At 39.1% G+C, this 11,186-nt stretch overlaps 1 protein-coding gene across 1 annotated transcript in view; it reads right to left on the bottom strand.

Moving 5' to 3' along the window:
- LOC132159557 (balbiani ring protein 3-like) overlaps positions 1-11,186 on the bottom strand; it is a 286,577-nt gene that overhangs the window by 127,095 nt on the left and 148,296 nt on the right. Inside the window, exon 7 of the mRNA XM_059569101.1 lies at positions 1,945-2,082. Within this exon, the coding sequence (XP_059425084.1) occupies positions 1,945-2,082 (138 nt within the window). The remainder of the gene's footprint in view (positions 1-1,944; positions 2,083-11,186) is intronic.

Here is an 11,186-nt window from a genome sequence, read left to right as displayed (position 1 = left end):
TTGTTAACTTAAACGTAATAATTTCCTCATATAATTTTGTTTGTCTTTATTCGTTTTGTTAATATCACTTAAAATTACAATTCTCATCAGACCTTGTTGAGATGAAGTCCTCCTTTCATATGCAATACATTTTAGAAACTCTGTTTCTGGGTGTCCTCATGTCACAATTACCCTATTTTGTGCAAAAGTAATTTTCTCAGTTTGTACTATCATATTTATAAATCTATCACCCCCAAACGTCTTGGACTTGGTATAAATGTAGAACACCAGAGAAGAGATGATGCTGACCCTCAGAGGACCTCAGATGATGCTAACCCTAAATCAACAACAGAATTTACAAATACTGCTACATGTGTGACTGCATCATATAATTATTAATTAATATTAATAATGTTCATCGTCTAGCTGACTACGTCTTGTATTAATTTTTTCTAAAAATCCTATCAAACATGCACAAACTGACAGTAACCACCATAAGCTACTACTAAATATTCTAGAAACAATTTCTTTAAAGTTGCTTTGTAACGATTTGTATTGTAAAAGGCGCTATACAAATAAACTTGAATTGAAAAACCCCAAGAGCAATTAACAAATTAAATCCAGGCAGACTCTGTGATGACAAAAAAAAAAAAAAAAAAGCCCACACAACAAAATGCACACAGACCTTTAAACAGATTTATTTGAGGAAGCCAAAAATGCCTCAAGTACGACATTGGGGGGGGGGGGGTGCAATCAAAGAACTTTTACAGTATACAAGTTGGCGTTATCTGCATGCATGTCCACCGGTGGCTGGGGCACACTTCTGTCTGGAAGGACATTAATCATGGAGGAGTTATCAGCACACATTTGGTTTGAGACACAGACCAGGCTTCACTGCACTGAATTTTAGTCCCTTCATTTAGAGGCATTTGAACACATTACAGAAAACTCAACGCATGCAACACAAACTTTACTCTTAGAGAAAAGTTATTTCCCAGGTATTATAAATTATTTTGAAAAGCCATGAAATTAAAATTGTGTATGGTGTAAAATGGACCAAATTTAGTTACTTTGACTTTTTCGTTTTTTCAAATGATAAGATACTCAATTTGTGCGTGTGTGTTGGGGACCCAAGCATCAACAGAACGAATACCTTAGGATGCAGGTGTACATAAACGTCCTCCACATATAGAGCTGCAGCACTTCTCATTTCTCGGACAGTCAAAGTCACTGACACACAACTCTTCACATGGTCCTCTTAATCCAGCCAAAGTCATTGGACACACTCCTGGCTTTTCTGTTACACAAACACAAGGAAACCAGATCACAGAAGAACTAGTGCATCTCTGAAATTGCGCATTTGATCAGATGCAACTGCAGTCACATTCTTCTTTAGCTTGGGTTAAACTAATTTTTTTTTTCTTTGTTGAAACAGCAGCTATGCTATTGAGGTCTCAATTGGTTTCTCTGTTTTGCCACGGGATTTACATCATATAATAATTGCAGTCAATAGTGTTCATCGTCTGTTTGACTACATCTTGTATTCATTCTTCTGAAAAAGCCTGTCATATGTGCACAAACTGACAGTCACCACTTATAAGCTACTACTAAATATTGTAGAAACTTAATTTTCTGTAAAGTTGCTTTGTAATTATTTGCATCGTAAGAATTGCTATACAAAAAACTTGAACTAAAATGGGGGAAGAAAAAAAAAAAATCTGACCAAAGCATCAGTATAGCATACCTTTAGGTAGAGCTGTACACTGATGTCCGGATCCATTGCTGCAGCATTTCTCATCATTCGGACAGTCACCATCATGAGAACACAACTCCGCACAAACACCTTTTATTCTGGGAGTTGATTTTGGACACACGCCTGGCTTTACTGTTACACAAACATGTGACAAACCTCATTACTAAACTCCTCGCTGCATTTAAAATAAAATCACACTGCCATATTAATACCTCTATATGGAGCCATACACTGATGTCCACATCCATTGCTGCAGCATTTCTGATCACTCGGACAGTTACTATCTAGGGAACACGATGTGACACACAGTCCTACTCCAAGGGTTTTGCTTGGACACACTCCTGGCTTTTCTGGAATGCAAACATGACAAAAAAAAAAAAAAAATCTCACCTCGCTGCACTTGAAAATAAGTAAATAGACCCACAAGGAGAGACAACCCAGGTGAATAGGGTTTTTAAAAAATGTTTTCTGAAATGCTACATTGAAATATGCAGGTTTCATCCAATTAAATATGCACTAATTTGCATACACTTCTAGACAAAAAGTAAAAAAAAAAAAAACTTTGGATTAAACCAGGTTCGAAATTATCCTCATTCTATTGACATTATACTCAAAAGGTTTTTACAGAGCGGATTTGGATCTGTATCACTCCATAACAGCGTAAAAAAATAATAATAATAATTTTAAAACTATGCAAATTATGAGAACAAAACCCTCTGTAAAAAACAAAGTTTTTTTTGTTTTACTCCGTGCTGGAGGAAAAGCTAAAAAAAAAAAAAGCCTTCAGAGACATGTACTGTAATAGAAACATAAAAAAAAGATAAAAGGTGCATTTTGGATTTTTTTTTTCCTTTAGTCTGGGATTATTTTTTTTTTTTTTTTTGCCTTATCATACAAGTACCTCTATACGGACTCCTACACTGACGTCCACGTCCATAACTGCAGCATTTCTGATCATTAGGACAGTCACCATCTTTGAAACAGTTATTCTCCCTCACAACACAAATTCCTATCACATTGTTCCTTGGACACACTCCTGGCTTTTGTTACACAAAAAAGAAAAAAAAGAAAAAAAACACCACACAAACACAACACTGAATGCCCCATTGCATTATCACCATCACAACAATAATTTACATCAAGGGAACATCTCAACCACGGATCTATAATATAGAACTCCTACACGCATCAAAAGTATGAGAAGAAATAAGGGCAATGATGTCATTAAAAAAAATGTCAAGTTATAGTGCTGCAGAGATATCAACCTTAATTAGCAGTTGCATTACTAGCCCCACCCCGACAGGTGTCGTAATACCAGTTTCGGCCATGGGAGGCGGTATGCGGGCAACATAACCACCAGCCAACCTGCAATACACAAATAACTCGCACGGCTTGTGGGCGTACCTGAACCTGATGTCAATCATGTGGAAAGTACAGCCCACTACTTCATTTCAGTTCAGGGAAGAGAGCGGAAGGATGACTGAAGCCCTTGGCAAGAGACCACCACCCGCTACAGGGAAACAACCGCGCTCGGAATCACAAATCAAATCCGATAAGAAAAGGAGCCGAACCAGAGTAAACATCGGCACTGCTTTCAATCGCTGGAGACAACTGATGGACCTGAAAGAAATGAGGTTCGACACCGAACTTGCGACATTTCTTTTGGATTGGTAAGTTAGATGCTGTTAGTTTTTCGCTAGAAGTTTGTTTTATATGTTTGTGTATTTTTTTTTCGGGAAGTTATAACATAGAAATGTATCGAAGGCTGTTCTATAAACGTGCTAATGTTAGCGATGGCTAACCGTAGCTGCGTGTGATAATTAGCTAGCTATAACTTACCCATTTCTTTATATCATAAGTAACCTGCTCTGTCTAGTCTGTTGGTCTCCGTGTCCTCTTTGCTTCGTGGTTTTTCTGTACGTGAGAAAATTGATGTGTGGCGTGAAAGCGTGTGAAAAGAGTCAATTGTGTGTGTCTCACAGTGACTGGTTGAGAGTTGGCTGCTCTGGTTACGTTGGTTGGCGCTAGCTTGGTCAACATCAGCTGTCTGATGTTGACCAATGATGTTGACAGAATGCTGTCTGTCAAATTAATTTAATTCAAATAATGTGTATATACAACTCAATGTAATATGAACAAAACGAATATGAACATATTCACTGGTAAAGGTGAAGGGGAGTAGCTTGAAGATGTCATGTTTCAAAATCACTTGACATCACCCAACGTTCCTCTGGAGGCAAAACGTCCTCTTATAGCAGCGGTTCTCAATTCCAGTCCTCGCGCCCCACTGCTCTGCATATTTTGCACGTTTCTCTTTGTTAACACACCTGATTCAGATAATCAGCTCGTTAGAAATGAACTCTGTGCATGAACTGTTTTTCAAATGTTCATTGCTCCCTACTCTCTGAGCAGGGGAAATCTGTTGAAGTTTACCTCACATCGAAACATTCATTCCCTGATTTGTGCTGTGCAGCATCTTTAAACATGGACAACTGTGACATCATATACCTCTGTAAATCAATACAATTTAAATTCAAGTCTTGCAGACTTCAATGCACTTTGATTGGAACATATAGCTACGTTCACTTCGAACTGGAATCATGGTTGAATATCCTGTGATGTCCACTTCGCAGGGCACTTATGTTCGAATAGAACAAATGTCTGAAGCGCTAAGAGAAACGTTCAAAATGTGCAGAGCAGTGGGGCGCGAGGACTGCAATTGAGAACCGCTGTCTTATAGGCTTCAGCTATGCTCTAGGGTAGTTGTGAAGGTAGGGGCGGAGCATAGAGACTGCCGTTTCTCGTTTATTACTCTAGAGTAGACCAATTCACTTTATTGAGGAATATTGCCCCCATCTGGTATGGAATGTGGAGTATGACTTGATTTTTTTGCCAGATATGACAGATGGCATCTTTAAGGCCCTGTACAGCTTTCTCTATTTAGTTTAATTGGGAAAAGGGTTAAAAACAAGATTACAAAAGTAGTGAAATACGAACATCAAACCTTTTGAAGGACCGTAGCAACTATCATCTTGAAAACAAACATTTTCATGAATTTGAAAGTTTATCAGGTAAACTTAATCTTTTTGTAGCCTACTTATTTCTTCGCGTGGTGTAAAGTTAAATGGCTTTACTTGAGCACAACAGACACCAAAGGACGTGTCACAAGTATACGGAGAGAGACACAGCAAAGCAGCAGTTAACTAACGTTGTAGGAAACAGAGCGGTGCTTTTGCAGATTGCCCAACACAAACACGTTAAATAGAGTAAAATCAAACTTTTAAAAATACAAAGAATTACTGGAAAACGTGGAAAACCTTGCATAAACTCATGGAACAGACGAGCTTGAAGGACTTGCCCGGGCTTGTTCTTCCGTTGCTGCAGTGCAGGTGGGCGGGTCGTGTCTTTTTACGTCTAGTATAAACTTTTAAAATTAGTTTTGTAAAATCAATTTATGTTGTAGTCCAATGAAATTAATTTTATTATAGAAAATATTAACTTACGAAAATATTCACACTTTTTACTTATTGGTAACTCAAAAAAAACAAAGAAAGAAAAATAAATTAATTTATTGGAATAAATATAGTTTTTAAAATGAAGTCATATGGACAATAGCACTGAACGAATTTTTACAGTGTTTATATTTTTTAAATTACTTTTTTCCTTTATGTATTTATTCTACATTTATTTATTACTTTTATTTACTTATACTTTCATTCATTTTTATATTCTTTAAAATTCAGCTTTAAACTAAACAAATATTGTACCTGTTAGTGCTGTCAATAGATTAAAAAAAAAAAAGACTAATCACACATTTTTTATTAAATTAATGGCAATAAAATGCAAATTAATATATTTATGTTATCATAATTTCACATTGAACCTCCAAATAAATGAAGAAACAACTTAAAGATGGTGTATTTTAAATAAGGTTTCATGGCATCTTTTTACTTTGTAGCCTACTGTTAATGAAGGCCAGTATAATGTTACTGATATCTCTATTGAATTAATGTTTCCTCAATTTTAGCCAATAATTATAGTCTTTCAACATTACAATATGACTGAAAGCCATTATTTTTAACACTTAAAAGGTTCTGAAAAATATGACAACTTTGTCTTCACATAAACAAAAAATTGTATATGTATTATACAGAAATCAATGCCAATTCTTCTTTTTCAGCTTGCTTTCTCCCTAAAATTTATAATGATACGTTATAATAATGCAATGATATAATATTAATGCAGAGTGAGTGAACTTTGTTTTTGGCCATGCAGTATTTACTTAACTGTGCACTTTATTATGCATTTGCTTTATTTATTTGTTTTATAACTGAATTCCAAGAATGAGGGGAGAAAATTTTGACTTAAAATATACTACAACCTAATGTACTTTGTAATATACAGCACACCATTTAAAAAATTCATAAAATATATTTAAATAAAGTGCAAATAAAAAAAAAATAAAAAAACTTTTAATTCAAGTGTATTTTTTGTAAAATATGTTTTTTGGAAAATATACTATATTACAATTATTTTAAAGTGCATTAAACATGTATTGTGAAAATAGGCAAAAGCATGATGCTAATATACTTTTTCTATATTTACAGTTTTTGTTAGTACAGTATATTTGCTACATTATGTACTAACAGGGAATCTATTACAAATACAAAATAGTAAACTTTTTTTCTTGTGCTAACCCCTTACACAACCTTATCCTCTTGTTTGAAACTCTGAAAGAAAACACAAAAGATACAAAGAGAAATGTTTTAGTACAGGGGGTGTCAAATTCAGCTCCTGGAGGGCCACCTGCAGCGTTTTTCTCCAAGCCCAGTTAGACACACCTGAACCAGCTAATCGAGGTCTTCAGGATGACTAGACGTCCAGGTCCGGTGGAACTGGTTGGTGCTAGACTCTGGACTGGCCCTCTGGCCCTTTAGTATCAGAGGGAGATGTTTAGACATCTGTTTTTCAAGATAACTACAACGGAAAAGTTTATTTCTGAAAGTGGAACACGCTTTGCAGAAGTAATGGTGCTTTCAGGTCTTATTTTCAGAGGTCTATAAGATCCAGGGCCATGCAGAGACCTTTGGAGGGGCAGGTGCTCAAAGTATAAAAGGGGCACATGGAACAAGGCTTTAAATGGCACTGTTCAAAATATCAATACAGCAATATATTGTGATGCATTCCTTGCTGATTCGTGTATCGATATGGAAGCAAATGCTCTGATGCAGTTTTGAAAAAAAAACAAAAAAAAAAAAAATTCCACCTAATAATAGCTCTGGGATCAGAAACTAAAAGGTCTTAAGTTGTCCCAACCTGATGGCTTTTTCCTTCTCCGTTTCTGCAGAATAATTAACAGCTATTATAGTAAAAACTATAGAAAACGCTTGTGCCTCTACATTTTCCTCTCACCAGCCTCTGTCTCCTGACTTGCTGTTCCCTGCTCCCTTTCGGTCACTTGTGCCTCTACAGTTCCCTATTTTTCTTCCTCTGTCTCCATCTCCTCATCTGGGGCCCGTTTCACAAAGGAAGTTAAGTGAAAACGCAGAGTATGTTTACCCTGAAATGAGGGAAACTAGGTTTTCGGTTTCAGAATGGGAGGTGTGTCAAACCTGAGAAAGCAGGGCAAGTCAAGCCCGTTTCTGAAAGAGAGGTAACTTACACTATGAACCTAACCTGGTTGGGAGCAGGTTTTCTTCGATGAACCCAGAGTTTCTTTCGATGTCCTCCCCCTTTTTAAACACTTAATGCACTAGTGTTGGGCGATAGTCATTTTTCAAATCGTCAGCCCGTGAGATCGACGATACACGATCTTATAGTGCATGGGTGGAGCAAGAGAGAGACTCTTTGTACTTGTGTTTTAAACCGTGCAGGTGCGTGAGAGCCTACGGAATCATAAATGATTGAAAAAAATACACTTTAAAACATACTGATAAACTAATGTTAAATAAAAAAATACTGTATTTAAAACCACTACGTTCATATATATAGTCGGACACAACTGTCATATCGTGCGTACGGTGACAAATTTGGTGCATCTGAGCACAGAAATTAGTCTAAATGTTCTGCATCAGTCAACGGTGAAAATCAATGTAACCCTTATTTTATTTATTTATTTTTTCACTCCTTTTCTGATGGAGTGAGAGCATCTCTTTTCTGATGGAGTGAGAGCATGACTGGCGTAAGCAAATACGCATTCCTTCCCATCCTGCATCTGAGCAAGCACTGAACCTACACAATCATGAGAAGCATCAGTGTATAGTAGAAAAGGCTGTGTGAATATAGGGTGAGCTACAATGGGAGGACTAGTAAGTGCCTGCTTCAGTGAACTAAAAGCCTCCTCACAATCACTGGACCAATTGAAGACAGCACCTTTCTGGGTCAGAGCATGAAGGGGTGCAGCCACTACAGCGAAACTCCTGACAAATCTCCTATAATAGGAGCATAGACCAACAAACGCTCTCACCTCTGTTACCGTCCTGGGGGTAGGCCATGACCGGACCTTGTTCAGATTCTTTTCATCTGGCAGCAGACCCTGGCTAGATACAACATGACCTAAGTAGGAAACTTCACTGCGTGCAAAATGACATTTGTTAACCCTCAATTTCAGACCTGCTAAACGGAAACGACTAAAAACCTCCTCAAGACTGTTAAGATGTTCGCTGAAAGTCTGACTGAACACCAGTACGTCAAGGTAAACAAGACAAACCTTCCAATAAAGTCCACGAAGCACCAGCTCCATCAATCGTTGGAAAGTTGGAGGGGCATTCGTAAGACCCATCGTCATTACCTTGAAATGATATAAAGCACTGCCTGTATTGAAAGCAGTTTTCTCCCTATCCTTGGGGTCTAGCTCAACTTGCCAGTAACCACTGGACAGATCCATTGTGCTAAACCAGCGTGCACCTGCCAAGCTGTCTAAAGCATCTGAAGTACGAGGTAAGGGGTAAGAGTCTTTTACAGTGACTGCATTAAGCTTTCTGAAATCAATGCAGAATCTATAACTGCCATATTTCTTCTTCACTAAGACAACAGGAGAAGCCCAGGGACTACAACTTTCCTCAATTACATCATGGGAAAGGAGCTGCTGAACTTGCCTGTCTATCTCAGCTCGAACATGTGGCGATGTTCGGTAAGCCCTCTGCCTAATGGGCTGTGCATCCCCAGTACGGATGGTGTGCTTGACCAAATCAGTACGACCATAGTCAAACTCATTTGCACTGAAAACATCTGAATATTTGTAAATCAGAGTCTCTAGCTGAGTCCGTTCTGCACTGTCCAATGCAGACTGACTGAAGTCTACATTGGGTTTTGGGCAGGGCTCAATTTCAGTCTGTATCCGAGCTACTTTGGGTTCCAGCATAGAGTATTCTTCCCCTGGTTGCATGACTAAGGAATGAAACTCACCTAGCCTTATGCCACGGGAAACATGGCAATCCTCGTTTGTCGGATTCATAGCTCGCACACAAGTCACGCCTGCTTTCACAGAGGTTACTGTACGTGCCACAAAAAGACCTGGTACTGACTGAATTTCAGGATCTAAGAGTCCAACATAATTGCATGCGAACTCTTTTTCGCCAATGTTGGACTGAATGTTTACCAAAACGTTCACCTGTGACCTAGCAGGGATCAGAATGGGCTCTAAAGTCACGGCACTACTCCTTAGAGGGACTATTTCCTGTGAACACGAGAGGAACAGTCCAGTTCCACAATTTTAAATGATTTTCAATTGCAGCATGATGTTTGAGAAAGAAAATCCCACCCAAGGATAACTGGCTGTGTAGCATTTCTAACCACCTGAACATCATGTGAGAACACTTCCTCACCCAGCCTAATAGTAATGGGCAACATACCCAAAGTGTCAAGATAGTCACCCGTTACTGATTTTGCCAAAAGAAAGGATTTCTGAATAGGTTCAGAAATATCTTTAATCAGTGAAACACTGAGAATGTCAATTCCCTCGTTAACAAAAAAAAACCTGTGTCTACAAATGCTTGCATGGCAATGTTCTCAATGATTGCAAAAACATAAAGGCGTTGGAATGACAGGATTTACCCGTTCAGTTTGTTTGGGCCCAACCATAGTCTCAGCAGATACCCGGCCCATAGTACCTGCTACCAGCCATTTCCCTGAAGATCAACATCCTCTCCAACAAAACTGACATGATGATCACCAGACGAGGGTAGATGGTCAGTAGAGGATCGTGGGCCATATCTGTCTCGCCAGAGAACTTGTTGGAGGGCCAATCTGTCATATGATGATCCCGATGATGGGATGCGTGATGTAAGCGATGATCTCGATGATCAGAGGTTGGACTGCCACAACGATCACGGTGAGGTGGGGGCGAGCTGACACCGTTACGATGAATAAAAGTAAGGTTGGGATGTTGACCAGCAAAATGTGGAGACAGGTTGGTGCGATAATCTCGATGAGGTTGAGGTGGGCTGACGTGACGATCTCGGTAATATGGAGAAGCACTGATGTGACGATCTTGATGATGTGGAGATGGGCTCACATGACGATCTCGGTAAGGTGAAGATGGACGCACGTGATGCTCTCCATAGCCCTGACGTCTATCACTGTCTCGGTGGCTGAATGAGTAAGGTTCATCTTGACGATGTGGAGAAGACGCCGGTGACAATGGATATCTCCTAGGAGATGAAAGTGGAGAGTAACGTTGCTTGTCTCTTCCACGTTCAGATGAGTAATCGCTCTGTCTGGTGGAAGCGTGTTGCCTCTTCATTTGACTCACTTCCATCCTGAGAGCCTTAACATCAGCCGTCAATTGCTTCACCGCAGTCATGATTTCAGACGAAATGTCCCCAGATGCTGTGGTCTTTGTGGACACCATAGCTGAAAGGGATTCACTGGGTAAGGTAGTAGATGAGTTTGGTGACAGGCTCATCTTTTGACTCAGAGGGGGAAGAGGTGCAAGTCTGAGAACTTCTTGTGCCCGTTCCCACTTGCAAGCAATAGCTAAAGCTTCCTCTAGGCTAGTAGCACCATGTTCATGACATTTTGCTTGGAGGACAGGATCAAGACCAGCTACGAACCGTCTAAATCTTTCTATGGCAATGGCGGACTCACCATAATTTGGAAATGCTTCCAAAACTAGTCTTGTGATCTCAGCTGCAAATACTTCCAAAGGTTCTTTGGGCATACGTGGTCTGGCATTCACAAAAGTTTGAAAATGCAGCAAAAATTGTTTCCTCCCAAAAACATCATTTAATGCAGCAACACACAGTTCATAGCTCTGTTGTATGTCAGGAGACAGGGACAGCCAGTAAGCTAAAGCATCTCCACTCAACCTTGTAGGCAAAATGGCGGCCAAATCTTGCGTTTGTGCATCCGCACAGGCCTTAACTGCAAGCTCTAAACGGGCTTTCCATAAAGAAAAACTGTCTTTATCCCTACCGTCTCCATGAAAACACGGTGGTAGATCGACTTTAAAGTG

The sequence above is a fragment of the Carassius carassius genome, chromosome 16 (assembly GCF_963082965.1).
Source record: "Carassius carassius chromosome 16, fCarCar2.1, whole genome shotgun sequence".
NCBI lineage: Eukaryota > Metazoa > Chordata > Actinopteri > Cypriniformes > Cyprinidae > Carassius > Carassius carassius.
The sequence above is the reverse complement of the archived record's forward strand: the minus strand, read 5'-3'. Positions and strand labels throughout refer to the sequence as shown.